The 21638-nt window shown below is 38.2% G+C and overlaps 1 protein-coding gene across 3 annotated transcripts in view; it reads left to right on the top strand.

Annotated features, from left to right (window-relative positions):
• Positions 1-20663, top strand: part of ST6GALNAC3 (ST6 N-acetylgalactosaminide alpha-2,6-sialyltransferase 3) — a 114698-nt gene extending 94035 nt beyond the window's left edge. For 2 of the 3 annotated variants that reach the window (XM_062497601.1, XM_062497603.1), the window contains 2 exons: positions 18205-18312; positions 20477-20663. In XM_062497601.1, the coding sequence (XP_062353585.1) occupies positions 18205-18312; positions 20477-20663 (295 nt within the window). The remainder of the gene's footprint in view (positions 1-18204; positions 18313-20476) is intronic. The other variant, XM_062497602.1, reaches the window with a different exon arrangement.
• The last annotated feature ends 975 nt before the right edge of the window (positions 20664-21638 follow it).

The following is a 21638-nucleotide window of genomic DNA, read 5'->3' as shown; positions in this document are numbered from 1 at the left end:
AAAAGAATCAACTTTTTCTTTTTTTGAAAGAAACTTTTATTCTTTCAACAAGACATTGTTACTTCAGGTAATGAAGGCTTGAGGCATGAGGCTCATTCTCATGAGGCTCATGCCCTTTCTAGACCAGTTCATTTAAGTTTTTGAAAATCTACTCAAACTTTTTTGAAAAGAACATTTTGTAAAATATGGAGAAAAAGAATTACAAAATCCTTGGGAACATTAACTCAGTCTATTGACAGGAATTTTGTACCATTTTGGGAGATGGGATTGAACAATATCTGTCCCTTTTCTAATTCTTGCTTGTAGGAATCTGGATCCTGTTGCAAGGCAGTCATTTCTTTGGCTGTTCTGTAGTACAGTCCCACTGGTTAGAGGGAGGAATATGCAGGGCTGGCTGAGAAAACAAACCTCTGTGAGAATTTGAGCCAATGAAGGATGGCACTCTGGGAAATCAGCTTCCTCATATTTCAAAACTGTGTTCAGTGAAAAGACAGTCTGCACAGCAAAAGAGGATTTACTGGGGTTTAATCCTGTTTGAAATTCTGTACTTTGAAAAGTTCTCTATGCGTTCAGTCTAGGATGAAGGTTTTTCTTTGCATACGAAAACCAGCCATACATACATCCCACTTAGTTATGAGATTTGGGTGCAGAAACAGACAGGGATTTTCACTTTTTTAGATGGACCTCCATTTGCTTTGCCATCACAATTGCATATTGCTGGTGCATTGCCCACCCGTAAGGGACTCATTCAAGGACTGCTAGGACAAATCCCATACCAGTAATCGTGTTGCCAATGCCTGTGTGTGCCCTGTGGGATATCCCATAACTTGTCTCTGTAACCTGTGTTTGCCAAACACATTATCTTCCTGTTGTCCAATAGTCTGTGGTGCATTGTCAGTGCAGCTGATTGAGAATTAGATTTATCATTTGTTGATTTGATAGTATGATTCTGGAGACAGTGAGAGTACAACTGTGTTACCCATGAGCAGGACGTTTGGATATCTGACTCAGATTCCATGTGCTTCAGTGAGTAAGTCAGAATCACAGAATCACAGAATTTTCTGAGTTGGAAGGGACTCTGAACATGAATGTCCCATACAGGGATCAACCTTGGCATTACCAGCACCATGCTGTAACCAACCAATGCCTGCTGCATTAACAGGTGTGCAAATAGTTTAATAATTCTGTTTGCAGAAAGTACGTGGAACAAAGGCCAAAAGGTTGTTGTTTATTTTGGAATACTACAAAATGCGAAAGAATGTAATAATTCAATACAACTTTGTGCAAATTTTAATTCTTATTTCTTGGGCAGCTTAAGACCTCTATCCACAGAGACATTTGGATGTAAGGACAGCACAGTTAAATGTCAGACCAAAAAGAGATCGCAAAGAACATAAATAATTTTACTTCATTTTAATGGAATTTTGATAAAAATAAATTTGGATTGAAACTTTTTCTTCTCTTACAAAGAGGAGGAAAAGAAATATTTTCTAGAACATGCCTCATTCAACCTGCTACTGCTGAATGAAAATCCATCTTAATGTAAGCCTTCACCTAACCACTTTGTCAAATATCTTTTCTGCCTCTTTTCATTATTATTTTTGACAAAGCTAAGCACCTAAGGCAAAGTACTGAAAAGCTCACAGCATTATTTGCTTAAGGAGGAGTACTTTACTAGTGGTCTTTTCTCAGGTTGGCAATAGACTGCTGCATGGTATAGTATTTTAATTGTATGGGTTTATAGCCACTGTTCAGGTAAATAACAATATCATGCCAGGTAAAAGATACAAAGAGATGAATTAAATGATTTAATCACAGCTGTGTCTGCTACTCAGGTTCCTGGAGTGGCAAAGAAATTACCTTTACAACAGTGATCTTTGTATATGAATATCAGGCATGCTTCAGTCCAGGCTGGAAAAGATGTGGTTACAGTAATTGTCTTTACAGGCACAGGGCCATTTTGAAGCTATTTACTTGTCCATAATCAAAAGATCAGATATTTTGCTCTCTTTTGGCGGATTTATTTTTTTCTACTTTCCTATTAATAGAAATTCTAGGAAGCTGCTTTACCAGGGCTCACGAATGCACACTCCTGAAGGGCCAAGATTCACATTCCTGGCTGCACTGCTTCAAGACACAGCCACCTCCTAACTGTGCTGTCCCTGCTCTTGTGCTCCCAGTGTCCAGGAGTTGGTCTAGTCTGGTTATTTTGCTCAGAGCAGGTTAGAGACCTGCGCCATGCGCTCCACAACTGTGTGAGATCAACTACCTCCAGCTGTTTGGTGTTGAGAAACAGCTGGAGCAGTAACATCCTGTACCCCACAGCTCATCTCAGGCAGGGTCTGACAGGCTGCTGAGCATGACTGGGGGTGGCACATGAGTTCAGCATAGATGGAACTGAGCTGCACAGAGCTGGCTTTGTCCACACCAGGTTTTCTGTGGACACCAGAAAAGGTGCCAATTTTCTGTTTGTTGATGATAATATTTGTCCTTCATTGCATGAAACTATGAGGGTTTGTTTACATGTAGCATCAAACTGCTTTAAAAGGAACATGTTGCCAATGTAGATTTCACCTCTGGATTTACCTCCCATGGTAAATTTTCATGCATTCATGCAATTCAGAATCACATTCTGTATGATTTATGCACTAGCAAAATAAGTTATCAAGAGGAGATGATTGTATATTTGTAATGCCTTCATCCCAGACTCTCTTCTTAAAGCGAAACTCCAGAAATCTGTAGGAAAGACAGTTTTAAAAATTGTTCCAGGGAGAAATGAGGTTTGACTTACGTGCTCATTTACTGTGGTATTTGAGGACTGAGGGAGATAATATCTAGCATCTTTTCAAACACTGGTCTGTACAAAATACTTCCACTCCAGTTGCTTGTTTTCTGTTGCTTGCTTCTGTAAACTCTGTTTAAATAGTATGGACTCAGCCTAGTCTACATTGTATTTTACAAGTTGGAGGTGGGCAACTCATTCCACAGTCACGGAAAAAAAAAAATATTATTTCAAATTAATCCTTTGCTCGCACTCAGAGAAATCAAATGAAAATACAAAAGTAAAAAAGAACAAAGCTTCTGTCAAGTTCAGAGAAGTGACAGCTCCCTGGTTGAAGAGCAGCTCTCTGGTTATACTTGTACAAGTAAATGGCAAACTTGAATTACCTCAGTTGAAGATGTTCTCTCTTCTCCCTCCACCTGTATTTTTGTTCTCAAGCTTCTGAACAATAGCTGAAATCTGTAAAATAGTTTAATTTATATTCCTTCCCCCACAAGTGCGTTTTTATTTCTTACATCCTCTTAGGAACAAACTGAAGGAAAACAAAGTCATAATGTCACCACTAAAATCATTCAACGTTTACGAAGTCTGATCTTCCAGTGTATAAACGAGTGTAACTCTGCTGCTTTGCCTTGTAAGGGTGAGGAGTACTCTGATGGATATGAGTGCAGTGTGTGTCTGTGGTATCTGTAAATCAGGTGGTGTAATCTGTGTGTTACATACGCATGCAGAGGCAGTGCATGACAAAATGTGTAATAATGAACACTGCACAATGGAGGACGATACTACACAGCATAAAGATAAAGGATAATGACATTGCTCTCAAATAACAAACCCCTGAGCAATGCTGACGGACCTATGAGGGGACATAAGACATCTTCATTGTTTCATATGGTAATAATCTGTGTATGCACGTGATTTTCATAATGATCCATGGATGTAGAATAGTATATGAGCCATTCAAGAAGAAACTACCTGTTTATATTGAATAATTTCCATATGAATGGTTTAGGGTTGTGGGTTTTCTTGCTTTGCTTTTCCGAGGTCTGCACTTTCTAACACTGGCTGCTTATCACAAGCTTGCAGCCATGCAACCTGATCTCATCGGATCAAACAAGTTAAATGTAGTCAGATCTGGTCAATAAGTAGGTGAGCAATTTCCAAGGTAATTCAGGAATGCATTGTGAAACTGCTCCTTAGCGGTATTCCTTTCTTGCCAGCATTGAACAAACATCTCCTGTATTTTTGGGGAGTTCACTTGGTACATGGTTCTTCATCCTCATCCTAAATTGTCCTCTATCATTGCCATGAGCAAGTGGCTGCATTTGTCAGTATGCTTGTATTCTACAAAAAACCTTTTGTGATGAAAGGTACGACATAAGCAATGGTGCCAGCTCAGATTTTTTTTTTTTTTTAATATTAGTTTTGTACAGTGCTAGTTTAGTAAAACCCAACAAAATGTTATTTTTAAAGCACCATTTAGGTCAGCCTTTGACTGAAGAGTTCAGAGCACTGTCTCCTTGTCAGAAATACTTGTTCAGAATCTGAAATGCTGGCATATACCTGTCAAAAGGACAAGATAAAGCAGCATTTCTGTTATCACCTGTGAGATAAATAATAATTATCATGGTTGGGTATTTTCTTTCTTCATAAAATGTGATTTAATTTACTTACTGAACTTGAGGGAGAGCTGGACCTGGTCATTGCATCTTGGTCTTTTCTTTCACTCTAAGCCAGTTGACATAACTCTTCTTTGTATTTGTGTAACACCTACCTCTCTTGGAGGTTCTACCTCTCTTGGAGAAAATGTATGGAATATCTATGCATGAGAACTGTGTTATATATTATAATAGCTAAGAGCTATGATAAAGAATGCAAACTCACTTGTTCTCATCAAGCTATAAGATAGCATCAGCACAAAATTAAACAAGAGGCTATTGAACCTATTGCCAGGAGAAAATGCAGATTAAATACAAATAAACACAAAGTACAAATGAATGATCTGAATAGGCTTATATAATGAAAAAGAGGGAGTCCAACAAGCTTCTTTTCTGCCATACTCCAAAGACAAATATTACAGCTAAGTTTTCAAGGAACGAAACTTGTGCTGTTATTCTGTATTTTTTCCTGGCAAAGCCACGGAACAATTTCCTTAATGAATGCAAAGAGTAAGACCTACAGCAAAAATAATCAAACCACTATTAGTGTGATCATAATTGTGATCATGTAAACACAATTGATTTTCTAGCTCTAAGACTATCATGATGCACCATTGTGAAGGAAAACCACACCAGAAGTGAATTATACTCTGTGCTATTAGTTTGGGGATTCAGTCCATATACCGTGTCAAAATGCTGATGCCTATGCTCTGAGAACTTCCAGTGAATGCATCTCTAGAGCAAACAGAAAAATGAAGTTAGGAGTCAACAATTCCTAAATCTCTGGTATTTATATATGAAGTCGGGTGCGTACATTTCTAGAAAGAACAGAGGAATGAATTCTCTCTTTGGTGGTGGTGTTTCCATTTGGAAAATGAAATATTCTCCTCACTATTCTGGATACTTCTCAATATGCACTTTTGCATTATTTCCTTCTTCTGGCGCTATATGAGGATGCTCACTTCCAAAACCTTTAAAGCCTAGACAAGTTTCATTATGACTTTTAAAATCAGATTTAGGTAAGGAAGTCCAATTTATACAAGCTTGGAGAGGTTTTATTAATACCAAGCATATCTGAATATGCCTGTCTTTGTACATTTGCAGGATTTCACATTGCCTAATATAATGTTCTTCATGGTTTTAATTTTTTCCTCAGAATGGATCTCTTTTATGTCTGCTATTTACCATCCTTGCCAGAGTCACTGAAGACAAGAAATACAGTATCTACAAGATGCAGAACTGCTTTCTTCTTTGCACTCATGTAGTATGTAATGGATGGTTTTAAGAAAGGATCTTTACTCTGTGCTTTACCTATTCATGTGTAGGATTTTGATTTCATTTGAAATGAAAGGCGTAAACCTCAGGTCTGAAAACTAATAGAATTTCTGCATTTACCTGCTGATCCATAGCCTTTAGGTTAGATTGTGTGTCAGCCAGGAGTTGGCTTGTTGAATGAAGCAATACTTTAAAACTAAAATGAAAATATTTCTGTTATATGTAGCCTGACACCAGATATGAAGGCAGATTTCTGCTGGCTTATTATTGGAAATATTTTCCAGTATGTCTGATAAGCGAGACTGAACAAGCCATAGGAAGTAGACCTAATCAGATAATGCTGACTTGCGGACCAGAAAAAAAGAGAAATATATTTTCCTAAGTGCTGTGCCTTCACTTGACAAGACTGAGGACAAAATGGTTGGTGTAATGGCAAAAGGCACTCAGCGAGCAGGGAGTAAACTTGCTGCTTTCTGGGGGTGGCTTTTGTGCCTGAGCCTTTTTTCTTGTGCACATTCATTTTCTGTGTTATGGAAGGTTTACATCTAAGTGCTTGAGTGCTTTGGCACTCTAGAGATGGGGCATGTAAAAAGGACTGGGAAAACATCAGACTGCAGCACCTCTTCATTTTTCAGTGAGTCTAGGTATTTTTTTGGAACTTCAGAGGAATTCAGAATAGACTTATGAGAGGGTCCCCCTGAAGGATTGAGTGCTGGATTCTGCTCAGACTCTCAGTGCTGCAAATCCTGGAAATACACTTGAACACTGATGATATTGACAGGACAAGCAAATTCTCGATATGATTACAGGACCTTCATGATGTTGCAGGATGAAGGACAAAGGAAGGTCTTGTAGTAATTCTTAGAAAGAGTTCCCAAGGAACTGAAGCAAAAAGATTCCTTTGTTATTTTCATGCCTAGGTATGAAGTGGTCATCATCATAGTTTGATAGTTAACACAGAAATATATTTAACACAACTTCAGATTCTTTTATGTCTTCAGATTGCATGTAGACAATAACTATATCAAATGCAAATATAGTGCCACATTAATATAGCATGACAAATGGGCATACTTTTATTTGTTAGCCTGAAGACATTTAAAAAATTGTTGGAAGATCCTCTTTATTCTAAGGGTTTTTTAGCTCTTGGTTTTGTACCTTAAATGTCTCAGGGAAAAATGAATTTATTCCATAAAACCTACTCTGCACTGATTTTTCCAGGGAAAAGATTAAAGTTTTAAATGGATTGAGTGTCCCTGTAAGTATATTCACATTCACACGTGTCTGGACAGACATGCCATCTGTGGCTTCTGCTTTGTTTTTCTTACTGTATATTTGAAATTCAAAATAATGTTTATTTTGTGAGAAAAAAAATCAATAAATCATTTAAGTTGTCCTACACTTTGTATAACTAAGTGTAATTAGTATAATGTCTTTGTTGGCAAGGGCTTGTCAGGCACATAGCAAGAAGAGGCAAAGAAAGAGCTTTATAAAGAATGATGTTGTTTTGTAAAGTTAATTGTGACACTATCTCTGCTATTGTATGTGATGGAACTCCTAATTTTTAAATATGGTATTCCTTCCAGTAGTGTAGCTCCTACTGTTACCTGAGGTTCTCTCTAATGTAACCATAGAACAGATTTTAGTCAGTTCTAGATTTTACAGTTTTGTGTCAAAAGAATGTAGTGTAGACTAGAGTCAGCTAAATTGTGGCAAGCATGTTGTAGGTTCTAGTTGTAATGAATTACCTTGTTTTAATGTTTGTTATGCAAATCTTGTAGATAAGAATTTAATTAACTGTGATGCCCTAAACTTCAGTGCCAGGGGAGCAGCCACAGGCTCTTCTGATGGATCCTGTCACGTGTGTGGCCTTTGAGGAGCTGCTTGCCTGCACAATTCCATGGCAACATTGCCAAGTCTTAACCAGCTGATTGAATTGCTGAAAAGATGATGTTACTAAGAGCAGTATAATGTGGAAGAGAAATCAGAGCATTTGTTTACTAAGCAAAGGGCCACTGTCCCATTTCATGAATATGTTATAATGACTTGGGTTCACTGGAAATATCATATTCCTGATGCTAACAGAAGTTCTCACCGTTCTTGATACCTAGGCATTAGTTTAGACTGACAGTGAGCTGGCTAGATGATTAGTCTTGTGTTTATTATTCTCAAAAAGCTAGATTGTGAAAGACTTGGAAAATTAACTAATTTGCTACTTCAGTTGATAGCAGAGAAGCCATAAAAATTCTGGTTTTGAGCATTTAACTGCCATTCTAATAAGTATGGAGATTTATCTCAAAGCTTCCTTTTGTATTATTAGCCTCCTGCAGACCAGTCAATGAATATTGAAATAATGTATTCTGAAATTGTCCAGCGTTGAAGAAACTGTTCAGTGGGATAGTAGGAAATCAACTGTCACCCCTAGGTCCTCTTCCTGTGAGCTTCTCTGTGGCAGTCTCCTGCTTTTCTGAACTGTTTGCTGTACCATACTTTTTCTAAAGGCTTCTGAGAGAAGAACTTGAGCCATTCTTTGTTCAGCCAAGTATGTCTGCCTACAATCAAGAGGTGCTGCCTCCAGTGTAGACATTTGAACCTGTGCCTATAGGCATCTGGCCTTCAGAAGATCCTGCTGCATAAATGTAATGATTCTGGGGGAGCAGAAGGGGAATTACAAAAATTAATCCTGTGTGTCCTCAGGATTTGGGACCCTGTATTTTAAGTGAGGCTTTAATTAGACTTCATCCTCTTCTGCCCACAATGTGCATGAGCAAAAGATGCACCTCAGAAAGCCACCTACTATGTAAGCCAAGCACTGGAGGAGTTAGAGGAAGTTTCAGTAGTTCAGATGTGAGGATTATTTGCTTCTTTCTTGATATGTGGACAGAGGTGAGTTAATTAAGAAAGACTTGATCCATTTTGATGGAATATGGATAATAAGCAAAACCCTAATATTGAAACTAAACCATAATATACCTATATATGCGTGTGTGCTTTGTTAAAACGTACGTCAAAAAAAAAAGAAAAGGGAAGAGAAGAGAAATATTTTGTTCCTTTCATTCTTGAAGGAAAAGTAAATCTGGAGAAAGTTACAGTAATAAAAAGGAAGGCAACATCTGTGTTAATTAGCAGTTAATCTTCAAAGCTTGACTGACGGGTTACATTCTGGCCTTTTGCAATTGAATTAAAAGTCAGACCCACACAAGTTCTATTTTTACCTCCTTTTTCCATATCAGAATAATTTGTCTGGATTTAAGACTTTGTTTTTGCTAAATATATTGATGTTGCATAATCTAAAATGAGCTTTTTGGTTAGTGCAAATAGGCAGTGTAGAGAGGAGCTCTGTGGCTCTGGATGCAATTCCAGAGGACGTGGCTTTATGGTGTGATGTGGTGTTAGGGAGAAGGACAGGTACATTCTCCAAGGAATGTTTCTCTTGGGAGTTTGACAGTAAAGCTCTTCGGTTCAACAACTGCCGTGTGTGTACCGTGCCTTGCACAGTGAGGATTCATAGTGCTACTGTGGTGTAAATAATCAGTAATTTAGCAACAAATCAGGAATTAATTTTAGAATACCTTGGAAACGCTCTTCTGAATACCACAGCTGGAGGAGACACATTGTTGATAGAGGAATGCGTACTGATGAAGGTCTTATCTGTGGAGTTCGAGTTCTCTTTTTCCACTGAATGTGATCTGTTCAGAAGTAAAACTTAGAGTTAACATTCTGGCCCTCTGTAAGCTTTTTTTTCTGTATGGGTATCCATCCTGGTAAAAAGCAGAGTTCTCAGATAAATGTGCAATGTGTGGAGAACAATGTAACATCGCCTTCCCTTCCATGTCAATATCAAAGAGGTCGTGCTTGAACTACCACAATGACTGCAGACTGTGGAAAATTTGAAAGGGTATCAGCTGATGTACATCAATGTGAGTTTTGTCATCTGAGTATCTGGTCCAGTGTTCTTCCCTCTTAAATGAACAGAGTTAGGGTACAATCTCATGCTGGCTCTTCTTTCATTTTCACTATAGAAATAAAAGAAAATGTCTTTATAAAAGCTTCTGCTCACGTCCCAGTGTCACAGAAATACAATGTACACCTTTACAAAGTTGTATCATATTTTTGATTTAAATGTAAAAAAGATTCAACCTAATAGAAAATGTTTTTATGAAAAATTTAAGCTGCTTTCAGACAAGGTTAGATTAACTCCTTTCAGTATCTTGAATTGAGAAGGTAAGAGCTAATCAAGAAATTTCTTCTGTATTCACCTACAATACATTTCACTAAAATATGCAGCTAGGAGTAGTGAGTGCCCTTTAATACCAAAAGAAAAGGGTGGGAAAGCCTCCTTAATTAAATCTCTTCAGGGATCCTGGATTAACCGCAGCTCTGTTTAGTTTATATCCTCCCTGTAGAAAAATGTGCAGACCCAAGACAGCAAATATTGATTTAAATGGAGATGCAGGGAAAAGGCCCTGTTGTCTTTTTTCTTCCACTTGGCACAGTTTTTCGTTTTGATTCATTTTTGGTTACAAAGGATGAAAATCTAAATCCTTCTCTACTCCCTTTCACGCTGTGTGAAAATATTGAACCAGGACTCAGCAAACTGCAGCTAGTGGTGAAGAGAAGAGCACATAAAGCTGCCCTACAGAGGACTGTGGCACCACCCTGAAACCTGTGCCAGGGTTTCAGCTGCCACTCCCTTTGTCACGGCCACCAGGGATTGCAGAAGCCTTTGGCCTAGCATAGTCCGATAAAAAGTGAGGAACAGTGGGACAGGGTTACACCGTGGTGCCACAACCAGGGAAATTTTGGCATTACCTCCCCATTTGCTTCAACCATTGCAAGCATAAGTGATGGTCCTGTGGAGTGAGTGCTCTGCTGCTGTTGACCAGAAGATAAACAGTCTTCCTAAGTGTGGAATGGAATTTACTCAGGTGGTTTTTGTAGAGAAAAATGGCTGTGTAAAGATGCCAACAGCTTAGCCCTCAAACCTGCTTATGTGAATTCAGTTTTCCTTCCTTCTAAACGTAATTGCATGTTCATAATGGGCAACATTCTGTGCGTCCTGTCCTGATTTAAACACACATTTGTTCATCAACAAAATCCAAGTGCAAATGGAGATGTGTGGAGCCATGCTCTTCTCTTTCTGCACAGTGCAGCTCCAGCAGGTCGAGGTAATTTGTGATTGTGCATAAACTGCTCGACTTCAGACTCCAGGGGACAAGTGCAACACGGGCACTCACAAAAGGCATCTTCTGCTGATAACTTGAGTGCATGCAGTAGCATGGGCTGTGACTCAGACCACAGTCTGTACTTAAGAAAGGGAAATAAGTAATCTTGATTCAAGAGAAATCATGGCAATATGTATTTCTGGAAACAGAGTATTAAGGAAGGGAGTGGGGAAGGAAGAAAGTTTGGAATTGGAACTTTTTGTTCTGTAAACATTTTGCACCAAGACCACAGTTGTTACCTGAAGACTCAGTGTAGCCTGTAGAAGCCCAGTAGCTGTAAGGTGTTCATCTACCAATTCATGTTTTCAACAGGGGATGCCATTCATCTTGAAGAGATGAGCACACATTTGAGAATTCATGAGAATCACCTTGAAATAATATGTGCAATATATAGACTGAAGGGCAGAGTTTACAATTATAGTTCTTTAGTCTTGTTTCTTTTCTGTGTGCTTTGCAGCAAGCTGGACCTCTATGATCACCCTTGATAAACAGGAATTCTGCTCTTCTTCTCTGAGCTCCGCAGCAGAGGCATCTGAAGGAGCCCTCTCTGCCTGGATGAAATAACTTTCTTGTCTCATTGCCTGAGTTTACAATTGAACTGAGATGCATCAAAGTCAGGTCAAGGAATCAGAAATAAGGAAACTACAGAAGCTTGGACAGTAGAAGACAATTTTCTCAGGCTGCTGCCTTTCCCCCCCCCACCTTTGTTTCAGGTTTCCATGAGTGTATTGAATAGACAAAGAAAGAAAGGAAATAAATTAGAAAAATGTACACAACACAAAGATTGGAAATATATCCATAAATTAAACACCCAAGTAGATGCCTCAGATATTTCAGTACTTGCAGTAACAGACTAGTTCTTATTTCTAATGTTGGTTTTACCTGTCTTGCCCAAAATAATAAGTAAATAGTAAGTAAAATAGTTTTGGTGGTTTTTTAATTAGATGCAGTTAAATACAAAGCCATTTTCATTTCTCTGCTCCTTTTTGTGATCATTCATAAAAGTATACTTCCTGTCTTTTTTTTCAATGCCATTTTGACATGGGGTTTATTAATTGTTACATCTCTTTTTAAATCAGACTGGGGAGATTCTCGTGGGCCAGTTTGTGACCTAGGAGTAACGTCTACTGCAGGTTTATAGCAAACGCAACTGAGATGGACTCTTGTCCCTGTGTTCCATTTGTGCAGTATTAATAGAAACAGAAGGCCAGGATTTCTGGAGATTAATTTAACAGTATGTCACCCAACTGCAGTTTATTTTGAGTATTCACAGTAAGGATGACCTACCAAGAGTTTGGGCTGGCTGAAGTGCATCACTTCTCCATACCCAGGTACATTTTGCTGAGCACAGTCACTGCCTGAATCTGGAATGTGGTCTGTACCATTCCTAATGCATTCCACTTGTTTAAGTTTTGCGTAAAATGATACGTGATGGATAATAAAACATCTGTCCATGTATAAACGTTTTGCTTTTCAGAATGACCTGAAGCACAATGTGTGAGACAGTCTGCTCACTGCTAGAGAGGCATGGCTGTTTATTGTTAGATGTCCTGCACAATTATGGGATGCAAAGAAAACACATGTGTACACTCTCTCTCTCACACACACACACACACACACACACACACACACACATGTACAAAAGAATGAGTAACTGTGGTAAATGGCTGCCTAACAGCTATCATTATAATGCAGAAATAGCAACCATATTTACCAGGTGAAATCAATTCTCTGTGCTTGCGTCTTTGCTCTTCTTGGGCTCTTTTTTCTGCAGAAAGTATGTAATAAAATAATCAGCAACAGAGCACTGTGTCTTAGAGAAAACAGAAATAAATCCAGGCTCGGGCTGATATTCTTCAGGATTTAGAGTCTGGCCCTTCTCCTGTACCAAAGGTACTTCCTCTGCTCCCCTCAAAAAAAAGCTCTCTTGTAAGTGTATGTGCTCCTCAGGGTAGAGGTGAGAGCCTTGCTGTTCTCTCAGTGGTGGGTGCATTTTTCTGTCAGCTTATTCCAATCTGTCATTTACAAGTCTACATCTGATGTGAACAGAAAGGTCAGACCAAAACTGTGACTTGGGGAATGTGGGTGTTTAATTTGGCAAAGCAGAAGAGTTTTTCAGCAGCTGTACTCAGAGATGCTTCCTCAGAAGAGGAAAAAAGGAAACAAAAAAAAGTCTCAGTCAACATAAGTAGTTTGGTTAGTATAGAATAAGCAGTGTCTCACCAGTATGCTTTGGCAGATGAATTTCTTGCACTTTTAGTTATAAAGAAATATACCATGATTCAGCAATGCAAAAACCCAAAGAAACCCAGGGAGAAAAAGAGCTGATTGTCTTTAACAAGGGAAGGCAGAGGGGGTCTACCCTCATTCCCAAGGACCTGTCACAGATGAGGCTGACACAGGGCATGTGACAGAGCGCCAGGCAAAACCAGAGTACCCTGACCCCCTCCCATAGGATTAATGGTCACTTGGTGCACCACAGATACAAGTACCAGAGACAGTTCTACCTGAACATAGTCAAAATTAATCCTGACATAATTTTGAAAAGATTCCTGTTTATTTTGAATCATTTTAACAAACCTTTTTGTTGGGAGGGCATCTCACAATATAAAGACTCTACTCTGTGTATTATAGGTCTCTTAGTTTGTTTAGACCAGTACTCTTATTTATACTTATTTATTAATCAAGAGGCCTGACAAGCTGCTGCAAATAAAGCTGCTGCTGATTCAGTAGTTTGGTAGGAGAGTCATCTGAGGATTAGATTCTATAAACAACCTTTATGAAGAGATATATAATTTTTGTCAATTAATTGGCCTGGAGAATTTTGTCATTTCAATCTGTCATTGTTGAATTTTACTGCAATATTTTGTAATTAAGTCAGAAAGGAAAAGTGTCTATCTAATGCTTTTGGCAAGCTCTCCGTTAATTAATAGCTTTTTGAAGTACTAAATTTCCTTGGTTTTTATCTTAATTAACACTCTTAATTGACCTTCTGTGATCTCTACTTTCTCCCAAAAGAATTTAAAAAATAGACTTCTAAGTTCTTTTCTGCAATCAGATTGACATGCAATTGCTTGTGTAGACATCTTCTCTGCCTTCACAAACGTTTTTTTAATTTTAATTTTTTTACCACTGAAGTCCCCACTGGAAATTACAGTCCAATGAACCATAGAGCTAAAATTGATTGTGCACATAAAAAATCCTGGAACAATTGAATGAAGAAAAGAACTTCCTGGAATTCTGTGCTAAAATCAGAACTCAAGTGACAACAAAACTACTTGATTCCAACTCACCGGCCCTGGCTCACTAAGAAAATATTTTATGTTCTTCCATTTACCCCCAGTGACAGAAAGAATGAGTTTTTCCTTCATTTAGCCTATATCAAAGCAGGTTATAGATGTCAAAGAAGATGAATTTTGGCTGCCAACATTTTTAGGGTGCATTCTCTATTCCGTCATCTTTATATCATTTATTCTTTTTGTAAAATAGTGGAAAGTTAAAGCTATAGAGCCCTGTCTAATTGCTTTTATTTTAAATGAATTTTTAATTTAAGCTTTATATGTCACATATTACAACTCTATCAATCCTAAAACTGCATTTTACTATTTTCTTCTGAAATATAGAATGCAAGTCTCTTTTGTAACATATTGTGAGAAACTGTAGTTAGTTCTTTCTGCTGGAGTTTATGGAAGGCATTGCTAAAAATGCAAATTCTATGTTTTGAGACTTGAAACTTTCAAGTAACTATTAATCTTGGAGATTGCTTTTATATTATGAGATTAAATAATGATATTTTAAGCACTTAAACCTTCACTAAGAGCAAGATAAGCAAGCATATATGTAGTTTTAAGCATTTTAACCAAGTTGATTCCACTGCTCTTTTCATGTCTTTAATGTTAAGCATATGCCTATGTACTTTTCTGAAATGGTGGATGGTATTTAGCAGAGTGAATTGCAACCAATAACTATCATTGCTTTAAGAATACTAATAAAGTGTGAAGTATGCAAAATAAGCTTTCATTTTTAAGGTAAACAAAGTAACTTCTTGTGAGCATTGCCTTTTTATTGCTGCATTCAGCTGTAAATCATGTCTTGAAAGCAAAGCCATCTTTTTAAAACTGTATTTTGGAAAATAGTACATTATTTTCTCCTGAGCTGTTGAGACAATTTCCTGTCCGTATCTGGACATTAATTTTATACTGCTAAAAAAAGTCTCTCTGAGTCATAGGAAACAATTTTGGAATTGTTGCACACATACTGCAATATATCTGCCTACTGTAGTTCTACAGATGATGTTTAACAAACTCCTGTTTACCCTATTTTGGGATTAATATCCTCCTTCCCCCAGATTTGTGCTGTTACATAGCCTCATGCTACACATAAATGGAGGATTTTTTTATTTCCTATGTGTAAAATTTGAAATTTGAGTGCAATTACAGTACGAGGAACACTTTTTCTAATGAGTCTCAAAAACCCCTGACCAAGAGACATGTAAAACTCTCCTGTAGAGAGGGAAAGTGAGTGCACAGTGTTAGCATAATAGCAAGGGCTGAGACATTGCTTTGCACTAGTTTTATGGGATAATATTTTAAAAGATATTCGGAGATTTATGGCTTTTTAGGGACTGCTAAAATTGTTTTCACATTTCTAATATTGCTTTCATTAGAATTTTGAAAGTATGTTTATGGTATCAGATTGAATTCTAAGGTATTACCAAGTCATCCAGAATCTCCACTGCTCAAGTATGCTCCCTCATATCCCTGTGTATCTTCAGAGGAAAAAATGGGATGAATATAAGTGCTTTGGTTTAAAGTATATAATCTGTATTCTGTCATGTACTTCATCTCCCAGGGAAGGTACCTGGGAACTCACTCTGCTGTTTTTATTTATCCTGCCAGTGCAGTATATAGATGAGAGGACTGAGGTCCAATGGTGTTAAAACAAGACATGAAATATTGATTAATTCTTTTTTAAAATTCCTTTTTCCTCCTGAGGATAGCAAATTTCAGATGCTACTGTCAATACAGTGCTCTCCAATAAACCTCCATTATCGGAAGGGTCCTGATCTTCATCGTGTTCTTATAAATGGTTATTATGATTCTAAAACGCTTTGAAAGCTCGAGGCCAGTGTTTTCCTGGTGCAAGAGCAGAAAGCAAGTTAGAAGCAATGCAGCCTTTTATCATGGCAGAATGTTATTTTGAAATAACATGAATTGGATTGGGAATTCGCCCTGCTAGACAGCAGCAGAGCATTCTGGTTGAAGAGATGAAGATCCTGATGGGGCAGATAAACAGCTGTACACTTTTGTGGCTATAAAGGTGTCCAAAAAAAAGCACAATTACAGTTGGTATCCACCTAATGAAGCATTGGTGTTTGACAGCCTGCCTTTAGTTTCCACTTGTCGTTCTGAAGTTTAAGTTAACCCTTTATTTATCGTTTCCAGTATGATCTTTACAAAAGCAGCTGAACAGATACTTAGCTGTTTCCCCAAGGAAAATGATATTTCAGGAAAGTCAGGGCTAGAAGTTCACACCAGGTCACCCATGAAGGATGACAGACAAAGGAAGAGAATATTTAACTACTTTCAGTGTTCTTGAAGTCAGCTCTGAGAGCTGAGGTAATTGTTTTTCACTTAAAAAAACAAAGGTTTATTTAAACTGGAGTGTACTGGAGTTTCTTTAGGAAGATAAAGGTCTTGGAGCTTTTCTACTATCCATAATAAAAGGTATAATACAGAGAAGGAATTTGAATCTCAGACCTGTATGTCCTAGGTAATTGTCATGATAATGGTTGTACAACTACTTTTTCACCCATTGTCTTAAATAGTATTTAGTTCAACTTGAGCAAGTAACACAGAATCTGTGCCAAAAGCCACTGACTGGTATATTTATGCAGGAGGAGGGAGGCAGGAGACTGCAGTACATTCTTGCTCTGAACCAGGATAAAACACCTGAGGTTAGTTCTTCTGTCTCACAGGGACATTGGGGCTTATAGGCTGAATAAATTGCTATAGGGTTGTTTTTTTTTTCCACATGAAAATTTTATTCCTACTCCAGGATGAAAATGTTTTTAGAAGATTTCGTTGGTGGCAATAACTGATTTGCACATGGGCTTACTTGGGAGCTCTTTTACAGCAAAACTTAATTGTGTGCAAACGCTGGGCTGCTTTAACCTAGGATGGAGAATAGACTGCTCCCTGCCAAACAGAAAAGCTAAGAGCTTAGAGGTGTGGCAGATAGCTCATATGTCCCCTCCTCTCACTCACACCCAGCTCTATTAAGGTGCTCTATTAAGATGGTTTTGTGGTATCTTTCTTTGGGAACGGGGCATTTTTATATAATTTAAAGATAATTGTTTTCACTGACTTCAGTCAAACTGAAAGCAGCGCATGCACAAAGTTGGACTTCAACCAGTTTGTAAGCAGCAAGGGCTGAGTGTGCTCTCACTACTCATGAGGTTTGAAAGCAATGATTCTTGCATGCCCAGGTTATCTGGGTAACTCCATTGACTCCCAGTCTCCCACTGGTAACATTTGTGTGATTTCGTTTGTGGCTAACAATGCATGTGTTTGTTCAGTCAACCAGTCTGTGAGCCAAATCCTTCCACATATAATTTTTCTTCTTCATGCAGGTAATACTTCTTGGCTGATTGAATATATCTAGCCATTTGAGCAAAGACAGTCAATCTGGGCACTATCCTCTGGTGGTTTTCTCTCTGCTATGTTAGCTCAAAGAATGATAACACAAAATTATGTAAAGGGATATGCACAGAATTTTGGTTTTCAGAACCTTATATGAGATGGTTTTGTAACAAAATATCCTTGGAAGTTTCATTACTGTGTGAATTTTCAGGTCAAGGATAGCCTGCTGCAGATTAAGATTTTGCTTGCAGAAAAAAATGGTGCCTACCCACAGGCACCGCTACAAATTTTGACAGTATTTTGTATTTTGGTAAACTTTATCTCATTTTACGAACTACGCTAACTGCTGTCTTTCAGATGTGAAAACAAATTATTTTCTGTTTTACTAGAGATACATTGTTTGACTTCAGATATTTAACGTGGTATTTTTTTATGCGGACAATAGCTGGAGGCCCCAGGCTGGGAAGAATGAGAGCATATCTTTAAATAATTCAAATTCTATGGTTTTGACAGATTGTCAAGCTGCTTAATGCCTTTTGTTCCAGGCAATAAATTGTATTTCTTTGATATAGTGTTGATAATTTCTCATTGCAATTTGTTTTGTGTATGTTGTATTTTTACAGAGTCCAGTCAGGTTCATATCTCAGCACGGGTTGGTTTACCTTAATTTTGGCTATGGATGCCTGCTATGGAATTCATGTCTATGGGATGATAAATGACACCTACTGCAAGTAAGATCATAGAAAATTATTTTCACGTATCTACAATTCTGATGTCTTGTCAAAATTTCACAATTGATTTTAATATCATAAATCCAAAAAATGGATCAGGCAGTGATTTCCTTGTGTTTTGCATTGATGTGACACTATTGTCAGCATATTCACTCCTGATATGGCATGTGCTGTTGATAAAATAAAAACATTTACAAAATCTAACATCAGATGTCATAATGAACTATTTTTAATCAAAAATCTTTTGCAGTTTCTGAATTAGCTGGAAACAAAGTATGCTCACATTCTTTTGATAAAATGTGCTTGCTTCCACTGCTAAAACAAATCTATAGAGGAAAAAACTAATACATTATTTTCCGAATACCAAATACCCCTGGAAATGAAATAAAATTATTAGCCCAGGATAGTTACCTGAAATTACATTTCACCACCATTGAGCAACCTACTTGAACTTTCTAGGTTATATATGACTTGTTTTGAGTAGTAGAGATTTCTAATTAGATAATAAAACAAGTCCTGTGAGCTTTATCACCATAAACTGACATAAATTCCAACCAACTACTGTTGGTGACCTTACAGTGACAGTGGATTAATCCTATTGTCAGAAGTATAACTCTAAACACAATTTTTACAAGTCCAAGTTAAGTACTTCAACCTTCTGTGTATGGTAGAAAAATATAAAATGAAACTATTCCTCATGCATTCAGAAAAGCAGGCAATGACATGAACAATGTATGGTACTAGTACATACACATCTATACTGTACCTAAGCTGGTCCAAGTCCTGCATGTAACCAGTCCAGTGGGTAATGAGCTCCTAAAGGCAAGCCTTTCTGCAGGTTCTCACTCCACATTCTGTGTTACTCCAATGTGAGATTCATTCCTGGCAGGACCTAAAAATTGTTACAAGCAACAGAATTTGAGTCACAGCTGTTTAATTAGGATATCTTAACATTAGAGGCTGACTTTTTAGAACTTGCAGATCTCACTGATTGAGTCATCCAGATGGAATGAACAGAACGAACATATGTTGTTCTTTGTTTATGAAAACACAGAGTAGGCACCCTGAGATGAGGGGAGACAGGACTAAAGTTGTCCTCAGAGAGCTCAGCCAAGCTGGCATTGCATAGCCCTGATGTAAAACCAGTCAACAGCATGATAGCACTGTTGGCAGCAGAGAAGGATGTCTCCTTAAAGCTGTGATTCTGGCTGGATTACCTGCTTATATTGGATGTTACTCTTATAACTGCCTTGTTCAGCCAGTTCAAGAAGGAGTTTCGACAGCTGGGACTATGCAGTGAGAAGTCTTTGCTTAAGGAGGGAGCCTTGTGGGCTGAGTTATCACAGGTTAAACAAAATGTGCAGTGCTGGTAAGAGCCAGCCCATCAGCTTCTTACTGGTGTATGCTGAGAGATACACTGAGTTTGTTTTGCCTTAAGAATCCTAGAAATCATGATGTAATGAAAGCCCTTACAGTTTAGCAAAGGCGTTCAAGTGCTGACATATGGAAAGGATTTCAGATAATTCATAGAATTGTTTAGGTTGGGAAAGACCTTTAAGATCATGGAGTTTAGTCCTTAACCCAGCCAAGTCTGCACTACACTGCATCCCAAGTGCCACATTCGCACATTTTTAAATACATCCAGGGCTGGTGAGTCAACCAAGCCTGTTCCAGTGCTTGACAACCCTTTTGATGAAGAAATTTTTACTAATATCCAATCTGCAGCTTGAGGCAATTTCCTCATGTCCTGTCACTTGTTCCTAGGGAGAAAAGACCCACCCTCTCCTCATTACAGCCCCCCTTCAAGCAGTCTAAAGAGAGATAAGGTCCCCTCCTGGGCTCCTTTCCTCCAGGATGAACATGCACAGTTCCCTCATTCGTTCCTCATGGGAGTTGTGCTCCAGACCCTTCACTGGCTCCATTGTCCTTCTCTGGACTCACTCCAGCACCTCAGTGTCTGTCTTGTAGTGAGAGGCACAAAACTGAACACAGGATTTGAGGTGTGGCCTCACCAATGCTGAGAACAGGGCACAATCACTGCCCTGGTCCTGCCGGCCACACTATTGTTGATCCAAGCCACGATGCTTGTATCTTGTATTCAGGTGTATTATATATTTATGGTATTCTTGAAGATAGTATTTAACTGTATCTTTCTTCTCCCCAGGTCAGAAGGCTTTCGTAAAGTTCCCTACCACTATTACGAGCCAGGAAGAGATGAGTGTGAGGAATACTTTCTCCATGAAAATGCTCCATATGGAGGCCACAGGTTTATCACGGAAAAGAAAGTATTTGCTAAGTGGGCCAAGAAGCAGACAATAATATTTACGCATCCCAACTGGACAGTGTCTTGATACTGGTTTACTTAACTCTCCCTTAACAGCATATTACAAAAAATGTCTCCGTTTACAGTAGTTTTGCTTACATCTAGCTGGCCTTTCTCAGCCTAGGTAACACTAAACTAAAAACCAGAAGACAAAGAGGGTGGTGGTTCAGCTGTTAAGCAAAATTAATCATCTGTGGAAAGCAGACACATTGTTTGTTATTTCTTAGGGTTTTAATCCACACTATGCACTTTATACTTAACTGGATTTTACTTCAAGGCAGGAGCAGTTAAAGACAGATGAGATTTCCTGTATATACAGGTGCACACAGAGAACATGGTGGTCCTTTGAAAATTCTCCATCATCTCAGATACTTAAAATTGTTCTTTGTAGCTCATTTGCTGTACTGAAGCACTAGTTCCATTTGTGGTATCAGTAGAAATTTTCAACAAGAGAAATGTGAGGAAAAATACAGACCTCCAAGGTCTCTGAGTTAGTAAATTTTAAAAACCACCTGAATATATTGATACACAATATATTGTAAGCGCTTGCATATATGGTGAAATTAGAGATGAGCTAAGCATGGTTCTTGAACTGTACCCAACTCTTGAATGAGAAGATATTATCTACTCAAGTCTTCTGATTAATTCATAATATCTGAAATGCAGCTTCCTTCCACCCTGGTCAGTCTGCACCATCTGGGACTGTGCAGTCTGTGCTTTTTGAAGCTGTTGTCCCACAGTTCAGCTCCAACAGAATGACACTTGGCATTGACTGTGTTTTGCAGCCTGTGATGAACCTTGGGCTGTTGTACCAAGCCTGCTGTCAGTACCCAAGCTGGTGAGTGTAAAGTTGTGTCATGAATATCTCCATTTACTCCAGTCGTGCCTTTGACTTGCTCCAACATCCAAGTAACAGTATTTTGACAGTATTTCCCATGCAGCCACCATAATTTATTTTAGATCTCCAGTTTCTCCATCTTTAAAAACAAGGATAGTGTCTATC

Source organism: Cinclus cinclus, chromosome 8 (genome assembly GCF_963662255.1).
Source record: "Cinclus cinclus chromosome 8, bCinCin1.1, whole genome shotgun sequence".
Taxonomy (NCBI): domain Eukaryota; kingdom Metazoa; phylum Chordata; class Aves; order Passeriformes; family Cinclidae; genus Cinclus; species Cinclus cinclus.
Note: the sequence above shows the minus strand (reverse complement) of the source record. Positions and strands in the feature narration are given on the sequence as shown.